We start from the raw sequence: 17,601 nt of genomic DNA, 5'->3' as shown, positions 1-17,601 counted from the left end.
GAAATGCAATGTAATTATTCATTAAATTTCGCTGTAATGAACAGAAAATACAAATTTCCCCTGAATATGTATGAATGCACTAGGAAGTGGGAAGCGTTCTGAGCATACAATGCAAAGCGGAACAGACTTCAGCTGAACAAAAATTCCAAAAAATCCCAGAATTCCCTGTCTCTCCCCCCTGCTCCTCGCTCTGTGCAGCATGGCCCCAGGTCCAAAAAAGAAGATGAGAAAGTGGCCATGTAGTCATGGTGAAGCTGAGTAAAGTTTTAACATACTGATAAAGCAGCTGCTTAATGTTTCAAAAGCCGTGGCTTTCACTCAGAAAACTGTTAAACACTCTTCATAATTTATTTCTCTGAATGAAAATATATTTATATATCATAGTACTTTCACAGTTTTTTAGATTTTTTTTTTTAAAGTCTTTCTTTCACTGTCTTTTTGCTGTTCAGTTCTCTCGGTTCTCTGTTCCCTTCTAATTTTCCTCTTTTTCACAGAGAAAACCAAAGAAGGTGCGACAGAGTGGAGACAGTGAGAATATGCTAGAGTCCACCTTTCCAATGAAATCCACTTAAATGCAGTAGATTCCTCTCCTGCACAGTGCTGGTCTATCTAATTCACTCTCTATGGCACAGCAATCCTTTCGGTCCATTCCTGTTGTAGTCTGAGCTGGTCTGTTTCTTAATATTTATACAGACATGACTGCAGTAACATTTACTGGTACCTGTATACATACATTGAGATTTGGCTCATATGTTTGTATATATACAAATAAGCTATGTTTTATTAGTGACTTTGACAGCATTGCAGTGTACCCACTTTGAGTTTGATTGTATGTGTTCTCCTGCTGGTAGTAGATCACTACACATCTGTAGGCATTCAAACTGTGTGTGTACACAGGTGTGCATTGCTGAAGTGCAGAGACTTTGCTTTGGCCAAGGTTGCTGCAGGTTTGACCATAACTACCGACTGTGTAAATCATATGTGAGCTGATACTTTTGCTGATGTTGTTCTCTTTGATATATGTCTGAGGTGCGATACAGTTTGGAGTGGGATTCACGATGTTGACGTGCCTTTGCTTCCTCTCTCCTTCTTTCTCTTTCCCCTCAACACTGCTCATGCTGTTCTTGTTCAGAGGAGTGTTTTGTTCCTCCATTGTGTCTGTAAAATTTCATGGCACCCTGGTTCTATGCCTCTCAGTCCTTACCTATGGGGTTAGAAAGACCAATAAATATCATTCATCTGATTCTTTGTGTACCCATTTTCCTCTCTGTCTCTCTCTCTCTCTCTGTCTGTCTGTCTGTCTGTCTCTCTCTGCCTCTCATATTTGAGTCTCTTGCACATTCTCCTTAGAGCCACTTTTAAAGAGCAGAGGCTCAATCTGAGGGTTCTGACCTTTACCCATCAGTCCCTTCAGAGAGCTGTGGATGCCCAGAGTTGGCAGGGGCACTGACGAGGGTGTGGGCACACTGCCCCCTGATGACACTTGCACTTGAGCACAGGGGATGGAGGTGGTCTGGGGAGCCTGGGAGCAGGGTGAGGGGTTGTTGTTGTTGTTCAGGCCAACACTGGAGCTCCCGCCCAAACCAAAGCCCATCATGTTGTTGTTGAAGTGGTGAGCCTTGTAATAGTGGTTGAGATGCTCTGCCCGAGCTAGGTTTGGCAGGTTGACAATTTCAGGATGGTGAAGTCGCAGGCTCTGTCCACCTCCACTGCTGCCGCTACCTCCAGCCTGTGGTACAGTGGAGCCTCCAGAGATGCCACTGCCACGGACACCAGCTCCTGCTCCAATCTCATCCTCCACATTGATGATTTCAATGGCACGTGCTGGGCCATGGTGCTTGTGCAACTGGTGCTGTTTCCTCAGCTTGTAGAAAACCACCAGCATGACTGCAGCCATAAAAGTGATAGCTACGAAGCAGCCAATAATAATCTTTGTGGTCTTCATGACGTCATCCAGCCCTGAGGGATAGCTGGGCTCAAAGACAGGGACAGTGAATGTGGGCTTTGTGGCCCGAGGAGAGGAGGAGGACCAGGATGCTGACAGGGAGGAGGCTGTGGTAGGTATGTCCTCAGGCCACACATGGCCGGAGGGAGTAGGGCTTGGGATGCGGATGAAAGTGGCATTGATTGTGCGCAGGGCTGGGCCCACCTCTCCATTAGGATCAACAGTTTCCACGGTTACGGTGGTGAAGTAAGTGTAGTTCACACTGACGTCTGCAGCAGTGACATTGAGCACAGCCGTGGCTGTTGTGTTGCCTGCGGAGTTGGTCACCATGCATGTGTACTGACCAGTGTCACGCAGTGTAACGTTGGTGAAGTTCAGTGTCCCATCGTGTAGGACTGAGATCCTGACGCGGTACGAGCCATGTGTCATGAGCGTGCCATTTGGTGTTATCCAGTTGACGGAGGTCATGGAGGTTCCCGTGCGGCACTTCAGCTCAGCGGCCATGCCTTCGGTCACATTCAGGTCAGTAGGTGGTTCCACAATGACAGGGGCATAGCAGGTGAAGTGACTCTGGTCCAACTCACCAATGTACCGGCCTTTCAGGTACGGTGGTGCATGGCATCGGGCACAGCAGGTGGTGTTGCTTGGCACGGTTTCCTTCAGCCACCAGCTAAGCCACAGTATGTCACAGTTACAGACCCAGGGGTTGTGATTGAGGTGAACTCTTTCAAGCTGGTGTAACGGTGTGAATAGGTCATGGGGCAGCGAGTGCAAGGAATTGTGAGACAGATTAAGCTCCTCCAGGTTCTTGAGGTCATCAAAAGCATTACGTTCAATGACAGACATCTGTGAATGCATAAGCCATAGTTTGCGAAGTGACACCAGCCCCTGGAAAGATCCAGGTCGGATGATCTCCAGCCGATTCCCAGACAGCTCCAGCTCCTCCAGCCGCACCAGTGGCGTCAAGTTTGGGATGTCCTTCAGGCCACACATGCCCAGGTTCAGGTAGCGCAGGTTGACCAGGCCAACAAAGGCAGCGTCTGAGATATAGTCTAGCTTCTTAAGTTCACCGAGATCCAGTCGGCGCAGTGAGGGCACGCGGTGGAAAGCGTAGCCTGGCAGCGTCTCGATAGGGTTGTTGCGTAGCCACAGTTCACGTAGCTTGCTAAGGTACTCGAAGGCTTGCGAGGGCACCAGCGTGAGTCGGTTGTCAAACAGCTCCAGTGTGTTGAGGTTGGGGAGGCCATTGAAGGCACCCACCTCAATCTGACGGATATGGTTCTTAGAGAGTTGGAGTATTTCTAGGTGTCTCAGGTGCTTGAATGTGTCTGACTTTATAACCTGGGTGAGAAAAATAGAAGTAAAGGTACAAAGCAGTTAAGTTATCCTTCATGAAAGTGTGGATGTCAAGTCTCAGTGCTTAAGAACATACTGTGCATCATTTTAAAACAAGTAAAACCCAGAGCATTTAAATGTCTGTATGAACAGTTCTAAAGGATAAATACAGCCATCTCTCATTCATTTTGTTTACCTTACAAACTTACTAGCACATCACACATGGAGCACCCAACCTGCCCAAAATCCTGTTAGAATCCAACCTGGTTTACAGAGGAGGTTCTCTCTGATGATAAAATGCCAGGTAAGCCACTGGCAAAGGTCCAGGTTCTGCAGCTAAAAACTAATACCACTGTGAACAAGCAGTGAAATGTGACAGGCAATTAGAGATAGGAACAAAAGACGACACATCTGAAATGCTGAGAGGTGCCCCGTATAAGTCTAGCAGATCCCTGTGAGCTTGTGACTCTGTGTAAGAGAGAAAAGCCTTAGCTCTGTTTCCCTGGCAGCAGGAGGAGGCCGCGGCTGGCCCGGTGCCACCACCCCCTTCGAATATGGAGCAGAGGGGTGGGGGAGGTGTTAAATCAAGAGGGGTGATAGAGGGTGGGGGGCTGTCAAAGCTATACTCTCATGGTAGACCAAAAAAGCAGAAGCCAAAGAATCTGGGATGCCTTCAGGTGTTAAAACATTTTTAGATTTTTAATCATTTCAAATGAAGCTCCGGGATACAACAAACCGAATCAGAATTTTTATGCCAAGCATGATGAAAGTTTTTTTTTTCTTTTGCTATTTTTAATGAGGCAGTTTTTTCTTAACTCTTTCAAACCTGCTTTGAGAGAAGATGCAGCTGTAGTCCATGTATTATAACTTTTTTCCATTCAGATGCTTGTGTTAGGAACACTCTGAATTGGAGAGTTTGTTAGCTGTCGATTCAGCTGTTATCAAAAATGTTTGGCAGTGCTTGGTTTGAATGCAGGTGCTGCCAGACTTGATGACTGTGACAAGGAGTCAAAGGGCATTGAATGGCCTTGTGGTCTTGGATGTCTGTATTGACCAGGGCGATTCATACTTCCATCCGGTGGTTTAACTACCTCAGGTGCAATATAATATCTCAAAAAAAGTCCCCACAGGCCAAAATTACTGTGCTGCACTGCATTGTAATACACTAGCATTGCCTTCACAGAGATGCTTCGTACAGACAGTATGAGCACATGTGCTATCACAGCTGCATGTGTATTATATAAGGCTATGTTTTCTGTTTGTCAGTCATGACAAATGAAAGCAATTAATAGCGTTTGTACAAATACAAATACTCAGAGTCAAATATTCAGAGACACTCTCCTGTCTGCAAAATTATCAATGATTTTTTGAATTTGAAGAATTGTGTTTGGGAGGAGTGGACACGCAAGCTAACATCCCAATACTAACATGGTCAGCACTTGTTTTCTTCTCCTGGCCAGGTTTCATGCTAATGAAAGTCTATGAGGCTATGCTTTGCATTACAAGTCAGTTCAGTAGTTTTTATCTGTGATCTGATCTTATCAGTCAGTGTTTTGAAGTTGATCACAGTTTTATTTCCATTGACATTTATTCCACCTTCAGTGTCAGGAGACTGCACCACCACTGAGGAAGCGATGTTTTATACGGAAGCCTAATGATTAAGTGTATTCACTAATGGTAAACTATAACTTGTCATTTGTGTATGCCGTACTGGAGGGCCCAGTGGTGAAGTTCACAGGCCCACCTAAGGCCCCCTGCATTTTCACGCCCCAGGTGAGGCGCCTCCCCCATAACCCCTGCACTTCCACCCACGATCTCACCACTCCCCTCTCTTTCAAGTGTGTTATTTCTCTTCAGCATCAACACAACTAACAGTGTGAAAAAAGGCAGAGACTGACTTCACTTGTGTCTTAGCCCAGGTGACTGTGCTGCTAGGGTAGACTGGTGAAACATAATATATAATCAGTCCTTGCAAACTGGCCAAAAAAGTGTTCCTCATATAGACTCTCAACATTATTGCCATTTAAACAAGAAGACTGTTGACCGACAACACAGCCACACGGAGACGCAGTCACACAGAGACGTGCACTCGCACAGAGACTCGCAGTCACACAAAGACACCACTGTCACACAGAGACGCACAGTCACACAGAGACATTACTGTCACACAGAGACGCTACTGTCACACAGAGACATTACTGTCACACAGAGACACTACAGTCACACAGAGACACTACAGTCACACAGAGACGCACAGTCACACAGAGACACTACAGTCACACAGAGATGCACAGTCACACAGAGCCTCACAGTCACACAGAGACATTACTGTCACACAGAGACACTACAGTCACACAGAGACATTACTGTCACACAGAGACACACAGTCACACAGAGATGCACAGTCACACAGAGACATTACTGTCACACAGAGACACACAGTCACACAGAGACACCACTGTCACACAGAGACGCACAGTCACACAGAGACACTACAGTCACACAGAGACACTACAGTCACACAGAGATGCACAGTCACACAGAGCCTCACAGTCACACAGAGACATTACTGTCACACAGAGACACTACAGTCACACAGAGACATTACTGTCACACAGAGATGCACAGTCACACAGAGACATTACTGTCACACAGAGACACACAGTCACACAGAGACACTACTGTCAGACAGAGACGCTACAGTCACATAGAGACACTACTGTCACACAGAGACGCTACTGTCACACAGAGACACTACTGTCAGACAGAGACTCACAGTCACACAGAGACGCACAGTCGCACAGAGACCTGCAGTCACACAGAGACACTACAGTTGCACAGAGACGCACAGTCACACAGAGACATTACTGTCACACAGAGATGCACTGTCACACAGAGACATTACTGTCACACAGAGATGCACAGTCACACAGAGACACGACTGTCAGACAGAGACACTACTGTCACACAGAGATGCACAGTCACACAGAGACACTACTGTCACACAGAGATGCACTGTCACACAGAGACACTACTGTCACACAGAGATGCACAGTCACACAGAGACACGACTGTCAGACAGAGACACTACAGTCACACAGAGATGCACAGTCACACAGAGACACACAGTCACACAGAGACATTACTGTCAGACAGAGACGCTACAGTCACATGGAGACACTACTGTCACACAGAGACATTACTGTCACACAGAGACACTACTGTCACACAGAGACACTACTGTCAGACAGAGACATTACTGTCACACAGAGACGCACAGTCACACAGAGACACTACTGTCAGACAGAGACACTACAGTCACATGGAGACACTACAGTCACACAGAGACACTACTGTCAGACAGAGACATTACTGTCACACAGAGATGCACAGTCACACAGAGACGCACAGTCACACAGAGACACGACTATCAGACAGAGACACACTGTCACACAGAGACACTACAGTCATATAGAGACGCACAGTCACACAGAGACAATACAGTCGCACAGAGATGCACAGTTGCACAGAGACACTACTGTCATACAGAGACTCTACTGTCACACAGAGCCTCACAGTCACACAGAGACACTACTGTCACACAGAGACGCACAGTCACACAGAGACGCACAGTCACACAGAGACACTACAGTCACACAGAGACACTACAGTCACACAGAGACACTACTGTCACACAGAGACACTACAGTCACACAGAGACATTACTGTCACACAGAGACATTACTGTCACACAGAGACACAGAGTCACACAGAGACATTACTGTCACACAGAGACATTACTGTCACACAGAGACACTACAGTCACACAGAGACGCTACTGTCACACAGAGACATTACAGTCACACAGAGACACGACTGTCACACAGAGACACTACTGTCACACAGAGACTCACAGTCACACAGAGACGCACAGTCGCACAGAGACCTGCAGTCACACAGAGACACTACAGTTGCACAGAGACGCACAGTCACACAGAGACATTACTGTCACACAGAGATGCACTGTCACACAGAGACATTACTGTCACACAGAGATGCACAGTCACACAGAGACACGACTGTCAGACAGAGACACTACTGTCACACAGAGATGCACAGTCACACAGAGACACTACTGTCAGACAGAGATGCACTGTCATACAGAGACATTACTGTCACACAGAGGAATAACAAATGGGGAAATCAGTAGTTTGGTAAATATTTACCTGTATTGAGTTCTCCTGTAAGTTGAGGTATCGTGTGTTGACAGAAATACTCTCGGGCACCTCCTCTAGATTCCGCCGAGTACAAATGACTCTACTGGCTTGATTGGAGCAGCTGCAAGGGGGAGGACAGGAGGAGGCAGCTTGTACTATCTCAGGGCCAGGGAGGAGGAGCCACAACAGCAGCTGGGGCAAGAGGAGCAGGAGGGGGGAGGGGCTGGGGAGGCCGGTCACCGTGGTGATGCGCATGGCAACTGGGTCATGACCCTTCCCGTATTTCGAGGGTGTTCAGCAGTTGCTTCTTTAAAAATGTAACGTCAATAATAAAAAGAAAAAAATTGTTTTTGCTCTTTTTGTCCCTCAGCAGGTGGTTTATTCTCCTTGATTTTTCATTTCTTTTAAATAAATTATTCTCTCCTCTTGTTTTTTTTTTGACTTTGTCATTTCCTTGTTTATGTTCTCATTGGGAAAAAAAGATGTGCACTGTAGCTCCTCTGTCTTAAAGGCTCCTCTGAGGATATGAAAGGCGTCTTTGTGAAGAATACATGTGTTACTGTAAAAAAGAAACAGATCACAGAATTATGGTGGGAATTACGTTACCAATAATCAAATATGCATTTAGAATAGTTGTACGTATCCAGATAAGAATCAGAAAGTGATAACCCTTTGAGGGGAGGTGTGGAGGGGAGCTTCTTTAGTATGTCTTGTTTTAAAAGCTCCTGTCCTACTGTGGAATATAATTTCACACAGCAATGTCATAGACACCCAAACAAATTAACAGGCCCATGTATAATTAACAGGCCCATGTATAACCAACTGCCTCACTTATCAACTTGTGCCTAGCTTCTAGTCATGTTTACAGTTGACTACAGAGAGTGAAAACCTAAATGAAGTCCCTAAAGTCAGCGAAATGTCAGACTGCACTGCTAGTCATTAGCTCAATGCTAGCCTTGTGACAGGAACAAGGGCTCTAATTGGAATTCAGGCCATCACGCAAACAGCACAAGCCAAAGAGGAGAGAGAGAAGCAGCCAGGCCTTGCATGTTATCAGGATTTGGATTACATGGGCAATCTGCAGGTATGTGTTCAGACAGTGCTGTGTAATCCCCCTGTCCAGAATGGTGAAGCTTGTGTGGCCAGAGTGTAGCCTAAAATGTTGTAGTGAGTTAACAGAGATGGACAGTTAATAGAAAATCCACCAGTCACAGTCGCTGCTGGTGTGTTCAGACCTGAATGCACCTCTGCAAGGCCAAGCAAAAGAAACCAATTCTTTTATTAATGTGCATAGTCTTATTGATGAAGCACAGGAAAGGAAACTTATTAGACACAGTGTGAATTCACACTTAGCACGGTAAAAAGACGATGATGGAAGAGGAGAAAGAGAGCTGGGAATATTAAACTGATAGATGACTGTGAGGCTGCAGGCAGAGATGAGAATTATCAACACTAATAGATGAAAACAGAACAGCTGCAGAGAAAAAAAAGAGATTAAGAGAGAGGGGGGGGGGGGTTAAAAGAAAGAGGAGGACAGACAGATTGACAGAATAAAAGACAGGCATTGGGTAGGTGTTGGGTAGATGAGCTAGGGAACAAAAAAAGGGGGGGGGTAGAAAGAGAGGGAAGAGAAAGATAGAGTGAGGGAGAGAGACAGAACCATTAATATTAATAATCTCTCCTAGAGCAAAAAGAGTGAGAGAGTGAGAGATTGAGAAAAGAAGGGATAAGACTTAGTAAAGAGAAATGAATATGAAAGAGAGAGAGAGAGAGAGAGAGAGGGAGAGAGAGAGGGAGAGAGAGAAAGAGATAGAAGGAGGAGATTGAAGTCACAAAAATGCATATAAAACAGAGAGAGAGAGAGAGAGAGAGAGTGATACCAGAAGAAGACAATACAGAGGACTGCATATGAAAGAAAGGGGAGGTGGAGGGGAGTGGGAGATGGAGGTGAGTAAGAGGAGTAATAACACTAATCAATAAGAGGAGGACAGTGGCAGTGTAGCTTGACAGAGGCACTCACAGGCATGGTCTAAAATGATGACATCCCCCTTCACTGTTTTATCGCACCTGTAATCACTTGATTACTGTAACTACAGGCCCAGGGTTTATCGACAGTGCTCTCCGGACTCACATCAGACAGTCAGGCTTGGAATCCAGGGGTTACACACATAGGCATAAACACCGCACTGACCCAAATCACTGTTAGACACAATAACACTAACATCCTCTCCTCCATCACTGGCCCTCACCAGCTCCCCACCGCACCCCCCCCCATCCCCCATTGCCCATCCCCTTTTATGACAGAGGAGGCCAGTGCAGCTCCAGACTAAAAATGCTAATTAAAACATCATCCTTGACCTGATCACCACCTCCCTTTTTATTTACCCGTGTTGAATCATCTACATGCATGACTGACAAGAGATGCAATTAGCTCTGAAATTCAACTGCCAATTTAGCCGCTGTAATGGGAGGTGACATCTGTTGCCATGCTGATGGGAAACAGAGTGGTAACTGACGTGGTTGCTGGGAAACGGAGTCATAACTGACGTGGTTGCTGGGAAATGGAGTCAGATGTGGATTTGCAGGGAAATGAAGTTTGCCAGGTTTAATCTGCTCCGTGTTACCTGTGTATGAACTACTACTTCCACTTTACCCTACTTTTCACCTCACACTCTTCCCTCCTCTCAACACTTCTCCACATCCCCTTTGCTCACTCTACCGCTGCTACTACTACTACTGATATTAATAATAACAACAACAACAACAACAATAACAATAATAACCTATAGACATTGGAGAGTTTTCAGTGTCAGTGCCACATTACACATCCAAACAGCTATGTCTGGAATGAGACTTGGGATTCTCTCTGTGAATCACTCTCTGATCTCAGAGACAAAAGTTTGAGTGCCCCACAGAACTCAATAACCATACCACAACCAAAGACAGTGCTACATCTGTCTCAATAACCATACCACAACCAAAGACACTGCTACATCTGTCTCAATAACCATACCACAACCAAAGACACTGCTACATCTGTTCCCACTTCATGTCCTTCACTATTACCATGGTTCTCCTTCACACAGTTTAGCATAATAGCTAACCTAGCTCCTCTGATCACTTTCCTCTGCATTTCCAATGATTTAGTTGTATCCAATCGCCTTGCATTTGCACAACCCCAAACTGGCCAAAACAAATGGGGTCACTGACTTTCTTTTCTTTCTTTTTTTTTTTTTTACCAGAGGCTCACGCTTTGCTTCCCAGATCCATCTCCCACTAATCTGCTGCCCCAACCAATCAATGGGAGTCGCTGTTGCAGTGACAGGGCTTCAATCCTCTACCAGCCTCCCAGATTACATGCATGCCCAGCCAAGCCAGCAGCACTGCAGACACCTACAGCGGAACTCAGAGCTCTACAGTGGTGGACTAGTGCCCTTTCTGCTGCATGACCTGATCGCGCTTTTCTAACTGTGATTAGAGTAAAGCTGCTGGAGACTACAGGGTGAAAAAAGACATGAAAGACACTTCTCCCTCTCTGTTAATCAGCTGGACATTTTTGATTGCCGCTCAGCTGGCTTATGTTTGCTAGTATTAAAAGAATTGATAGCATTTCTGTATTTATCTGGTTTTTTTTATTGTGTTGTCTTCATTCTGTACTGTACATAGTTTATTTTCTTTGGCTGACTGTTGTACTGATCTTCAGAATATGCTATCCTTGTTTGCTTTTTTTTCTGGGTGACAATTAAGCTGTAATAATAATAATAATAATAATAATAATAATAAGAAGAAGAAGAAGAAGAAGAAGAAGAAGAAGAAGAAGAAGAAGAAGAAGAAGAAGAACAACAACAACAACAACAACAACAACAACAACAATAATAATGATAATAATTAGAGTACCGTAAATAAAATAGTGGCAGGGACCTTTATTCATCTTAACTGAAGAAAGAAAGGCCTTTATTTGACGGGCTATTATTAGAGACAGGCCATTATTTATGATTTGTCCTTTTTTAGTAGTGTATTTTGTAATATTGTAGAAATGTTTAATTTCTAATTTATCCTATAAGGATTTACGGGGATACCCACTGTTCTACTCAAATATAGCCTTTACTGTATTTAAAGAATAAAAATATTAGGTTTACTACAGGCAGTTTGTGTCAGATTATAATGACATGATGCTAATAATAACAATGCACAATAAAGTTTAGCACACAGACCGCACAGAAGCGGATGTTTGAAGAGCATTCAAACTGCAGAACTTTTGAAGATCATTTTAAAGTACCTGAATTTGGAGAGAGAACAATGAGCCCAGTTATTGACAGGTTTAAAACCATTTGTGGATATAGCAAATGATGCAATAGTTTGCAAAGTACAGTAATATGGTAATGGTAATTGTTTACTATATTAATGTCAATTGGTGTTGATTATTCTGTGAACTATTTGTTTTGTTGTTAATCAAGGAGGATAAATGGGAACAGGCTGAAGCGATGACAGGTTTAAAGGTAAAATCTGTTCCTCTGTTTCCAGCTCACCAGCCGACATGTCCCTACTGTATTTACATCATCTAAAATCAGACAATTCTTTCCTTATGTGACTTTTTCCAAGTACCCTTAAGACGTGCTGTTATATGAAATAACTCACAGAAATGGAATAACTCATAGGAAATATGAAAGAGAGAGTTTTGATGTCCCCGAATAATAATAATGGGCCATTAACACACACAGTCCTACAGCGACCAGAGTCCATGTGAATTAGAACACTATCCGTATTTCTGTTAAAAAGTGAAACTAATAGCAACAGAGTGGTGAACATAATCACTGTATGTTGTACTGATGTAAATAATGCTGTGGAAATATGATGAATTTACCACTTGAGCCTTTCTGTCATTTATGTTATGGCTAAAGTTTGAGACCCGGCCATTATTTGAGACCGAGCTTTTATTTAAGAATTTATGGTAAATGCAGCAACTATCGGACCCCATGCAGAACGTGTCAGCTCTGATTTTTCCTCTGTGGCACCAGTGAGACAGGTTTCAGATTTCATTTTTTTCCGTGTTGCCCATAGGGATCATGGAAAAGGTAAAAGTATGACATGTGCTATATGCTCACTGTCAGAGACCCATGACTACCATGACTGATATAGGTCAACATATTCAGCAGATACTGAGCACAGTGTGGTGTGTTCAGCAGATACTGAGCACAGTGTGGTGTGTTCAGCAGGTACAGAGCACTTCCTCTGTTCACTGTTCACTTCCCACATTGGTTGTGAGATGAATGTGAAAGCCTTGTAATTGTAATGTAACGGACACTTTGCTTTTGTAAAATAGTTCAATCTTGAGACAGTGATCAAATTCCTACTAATGTTGCGTCAACTGAACAATATACTCAGAAACAGCAGGCTTATGTCAGGCAAGTGTCACTGAAGTGTGGTCTACATCTGGATCAACAGTAAAGGCCTAGAACAGAAGCTGAAATGATGTCTGAGGTATAAGTTTTTCTCTTTGTACCAATAAACAGCACTAAAGAGTGAGTGAGTATTGTTCCTGAGGAGTCAAAGGCAGTGGGTGTCATGTCTTAACTGTCATTGTATAGGGCATTCAGCAGACATGCTGTAAAGTTGGGTACATTTGCTGTCAATGTTAATTGGCCTAAGACAGGTCCATAGTATGAATTAACAGTCTTGTTAAAACTCAGGCAGTGCCAGCATTTTGTCAATATGAGTGTGGGTTTCCCATGAAGATGATTTTTAAACTTTTTTAGAGTTTAAAAATGTAAACTCTTTTTAAAGTTTATGGAAAGTCGGTGCTGAGATCCTTAAAGATCCTATGCTGTATTAAAGATCCTATGCTGTATTAAAGATCCTATGCTGTTTTAAAGATCCTTTACTGTATTAAAGATCCTATGCTGTTTTAAAGATCCTATGCTGTATTAAAGATCCTATGCTGTATTAAAGATCCTTTACTGTTTTAAAGATCCTATGCTGTTTTAAAGATCCTATGCTGTATTAAAGATCCTATGCTGTTTTAAAGATCCTTTACTGTATTAAAGATCCTATGCTGTATTAAAGATCCTATGCTGTTTTAAAGATCCTATGCTGTATTAAAGATCCTATGCTGTATTAAAGATCCTATGCTGTTTTAAAGATCCTATGCTGTATTAAAGATCCTATGCTGTATTAAAGATCCTATGCTGTATTAAAGATCCTATGCTGTATTAAAGATCCTATGCTGTTTTAAAGATCCTTTACTGTATTAAAGATCCTATGCTGTTTTAAAGATCCTATGCTGTATTAAAGATCCTATGCTGTATTAAAGATCCTTTACTGTTTTAAAGATCCTATGCTGTTTTAAAGATCCTTTACTGTATTAAAGATCCTATGCTGTTTTAAAGATCCTATGCTGTATTAAAGATCCTATGCTGTATTAAAGATCCTATACTGTATTAAAGATCCTATGCTGTATTAAAGATCCTATGCTGTATTAAAGATCCTATGCTGTTTTAAAGGTCCTATACTGTATTAAAGATCCTATGCTGTTTTAAAGGTGTACAGACTCTTGGCACTGAGTCTAAACTGATAGTCTAAATATTGACTAAACATTTTTAAATGGTTACTGGATGTCGGTATGCTACAATTATGTGTATGTGTGTGTGTGTGTGTGTGTGTGTGTGTGAAGATTTAACAGGCTGATTTTTGAAGTCACTGAAGTCAGTGCGTTCTTGTGGTAATCTCTGGGTGGTGTCGCAGTTACATGGTAATCTGGAGTGATCAGATGGAGTAGCAGTTATATAGTAATCTGGAGTGACCAGGTAGTGTAGCAATTATATAGTAATCTGGATGGACCGGGTAGAGTAGCAGTTATATGGTAATGTGGATTGACGGGGTAGTGTAGCAGTTATATGGTGCTCTGGAGTGATCAGATGGAGTAGCAGTTATATGGTAATCTGGATTGATCAGATGGAGTAGCAGTTATATGGTAATCTGGATTGACCGGGCAGTGTAGCAGTTAATAGTTCTGCATAGGGTGCTCTCTGTGCAGTGATTCCTGGGGTCAATTAAGAATGTGCACAGCGACAGAGGAATCCAGAGGAACAATGTGGCCTCCACACACACCACATTCACACGGAGACATTTGTAAACTGGAAGGAGAAAAGGAGCAGTGGCCAAGTAGACAGGTGACAGGTGACAGGTGACAGGTGTCTGCAGATGCAAGTCCGCAGTTCCCACAATGCTGTGTGGTCATGCCATAGCAGGGACCTATGGGAGTGCAGGGAATTATTCATGCCAAAAATCGGGAAAAAAATGGGATAAAATAGTAAAAAAAGGATTAATGTTTTAACGTATTAAAATTTCTCTCTCTCTCTCTCTCTCTCTCTCTCTCTCTCTCTCTCTCTCTGTATCTCTCCATCTTCCATCTCCATCCACCTTCTCTCCTTGTGTGTGTGTTCTGCAGAGTCCAGCCGGTGTGTAAATACTGCAGTGACCTGTCAGTTTGATGAAAGATTAACCTGCTTTACTGACACAAATTAACCCCATAGCCTCAGCTGTGAATCTGCCTCACAGGAGACCAGCGCAGTCTCTGTCCCTTTCTACACCCCCCCTTCCCTCTCTCTCTCTCTCTCTGAATTCAATTCTTAGCACACAGAGTTTCCATGGTTACCTTTTCACCAAACTCTCCCCTTCTTTTTCCGTCTCCTCTCTCCCTACAGCTGCAAATCTCTCATTCCATCATTCTCCTCTCCGCCCTGCGTCTGTCTTACAGCAATGCAAATGTCCACCTGTACACACACACACACACACACACACACACACACACACACACACGCTAAAAAACTCTGATATACAAACGTCACTGAGGCTTGACAAAACAATCATCCAAATTCCTATAACTTGTATACACACACACACACACACACACACACAGACATGCATACTTATATTTTCATTCCAGACAGCTATACCAGCAGGTCGTCAGAGAAAAGCTGCTATAGGAAATCACAATTAATTCTGAACAGTGTGTCAGCCTCCCATTTTCCAGTCAAGAGTCTCTTCTTTATTAATAATGAGAACAGAGTGGAGTCCTTGCTCCATCTGTTCCAGACACACACATTACACACACACTCATACATACACACACACACATTACACCACACACGCACGCATACACACGCACACACACACACACATATGTATATATATATAGGGAGAGGGAGAGAGAGAGAGATGTGTGTGTGTTTGTGAGAGAGGGAGAGAAGAGTAGAGAGAGAGTAGGATTGCAGGAATTAAATGTAAACTTGATTGTTCACCCTCTGTGTCTGGCAGCTAAGGCAAAGAGAGAGAGAATATGTATTCTATTTTTACTCAGACTAATAGTTCAGTTTTCTTACCATGTTTATTCCATTCAGAAGGGGAATGTTTTTGCCTACGCACTGCAGGCTGAGAGAGGGGGGGGGGGGGGAGAGAGAGAGAGATCTGTAAAGTTTTCTTTGTAACCCAATAAGTATTCTTCGTAACCAATAGGCATTCCGTGTAACATCAGTAGGCATTCTAAGAAACCTGCAGGTATTCCGTGTAACTTCATTAGGCATTCCCTGTAACCTTAGGCATTCTGTAACCCCATTCTTTGCCAATTTTAGGTACTCCTGTAACCTAGGACTGTGCCCTGTATTAAATCAATGCATGACCCTTTTTTTCATTATGTATTTTGCATTCTGCTTTGTGCGTTAGTCAAAGATTTAATTTATAATGTGCATTGAATCAAGGATAAAAGTTACACTCAAACTATGAATTAAAAGCCAAAGCTCTGACAGTTTTCCTTTCTTACTACTATTGATTAGTGTATATTTGTGTTTAAAGATACAGAGTATGGGTTAAAGTTAGTAAAGACATCAAAAATTGTGTCACTAAGATGCAATCATCACCCCTGTTTATCCCTAACTCCTCCAAGCTCTCTTGGACACAAAAATGGCTTTTGTAAAACTTTGAAGAGTGAGTGTTTTCTGAATGCAGTTTGGTAGAATTTTAATTGTTAATTTATACACTTTTTGGAGACAAAGGAATATCAGTGAACATCTTCTCAGCAGACACTATATAGCGATGCATAGAGCCCATGGACTTTGTCCCCTCACTAAACTCTGGTCATTAGAGATCATTCATACTCTATCAGTGTAACTACTGATATCTATGTGACGTAAACCCTCTTACATTTCTACCAGTGTTATGGTTGTCCCACTGATTTGAGTAAGAAAAACAGACATTCTGGCATGTGACAAACACCACCTCTCCATCAGTTTGATGAAGTGATTGGTGTGACCTGTTTTGGCCTTAAGCACACTAGGGGAAAACATTTTTTAAAATCAATATAAATTTTTTTTTTGTTAATAATTCCCTCTGTCCAATGGCATTAGCACTGTATTTAAGTGATCCTGTCTCCAAAATGCTTCAGTACATTCACATTATAATGTTGAATATACAACATGGTTACATTCCCATTATAATGTTGAATATACAGCATGGTTACATTCACATTATAATGTTGAATATACAGCATGGTTACATTCACATTATAATGTTGAATATACAACATGGATAGATGTCGGTCTAATTACAGGCAAAGCACATGAGTAGAACACAAAAAACGTTATCTGATGTGTGAAAGGCTTGTGAAATGTGGAAATCTGAAATAATGATTTCACATCTTTAAAACAATATAACAATGATATAGGCCCTTTAATCTGAGACCTGCTACTTAAAGAATTGTTCGAATTCATGAGCAATTCTGGGTTATCTGAAGGAAACAATGATATTCTTCTGTTTTCCAATATTATATAGTGTTTTTTTACTTGTGGCCAAAGCGATAAGTTCATCTTTTGTCATCAAAAGGTACAATATTCATTCCACTCACACTCATTTGCGCATGACTTTTGTCTAACTACAAACTGAATAAAAGCAGAAAACCTCAAATCTTTTAGACATCGACTGGAAAATAAACAGTGATATAAAAAATGCACTGTATGTACTGTTTTCCAAACCCTAACTATAACTCAGGTTACTTACTAAACCTACAGATGTTAAACACATTAAAAATTCCCACAATGCAGTAACAGAACT

At 42.7% G+C, this 17,601-nt stretch overlaps 1 protein-coding gene across 1 annotated transcript; it reads right to left on the bottom strand.

Annotated features, from left to right (window-relative positions):
• Positions 1-1,318: 1,318 nt before the first annotated feature.
• Positions 1,319-7,752, bottom strand: lrrc4ba (leucine rich repeat containing 4Ba). The gene is made up of 2 exons (XM_030790656.1): positions 7,507-7,752; positions 1,319-3,286 (listed from the first exon to the last, which is right to left on the bottom strand). Exons 1-2 carry the CDS (start codon positions 7,750-7,752, stop codon positions 1,319-1,321), a joined length of 2,214 nt encoding a protein of 737 aa, XP_030646516.1.
• Positions 7,753-17,601: the final 9,849 nt, after the last annotated feature.

Source organism: Chanos chanos, chromosome 13 (genome assembly GCF_902362185.1).
Source record: "Chanos chanos chromosome 13, fChaCha1.1, whole genome shotgun sequence".
In the NCBI taxonomy this organism is placed as follows: Eukaryota; Metazoa; Chordata; class Actinopteri; order Gonorynchiformes; family Chanidae; genus Chanos; species Chanos chanos.
The sequence above is the reverse complement of the archived record's forward strand: the minus strand, read 5'-3'. Positions and strand labels throughout refer to the sequence as shown.

What these genes read in the sequence shown, in the direction of transcription:
- lrrc4ba (XM_030790656.1), bottom strand. Translation starts at nt 7,752, where the DNA reads ATGCGCATCACCACGGTGACCGGCCTCCCCAGCCCCTCCCCCCTCCTG. An exon ending in TACAGGAGAACTCAATACAG is followed by an intron (nt 3,287 to 7,506) that starts GTAAATATTTAC and finishes TTTCTCACCCAG; the next exon opens with GTTATAAAGTCAGACACATT.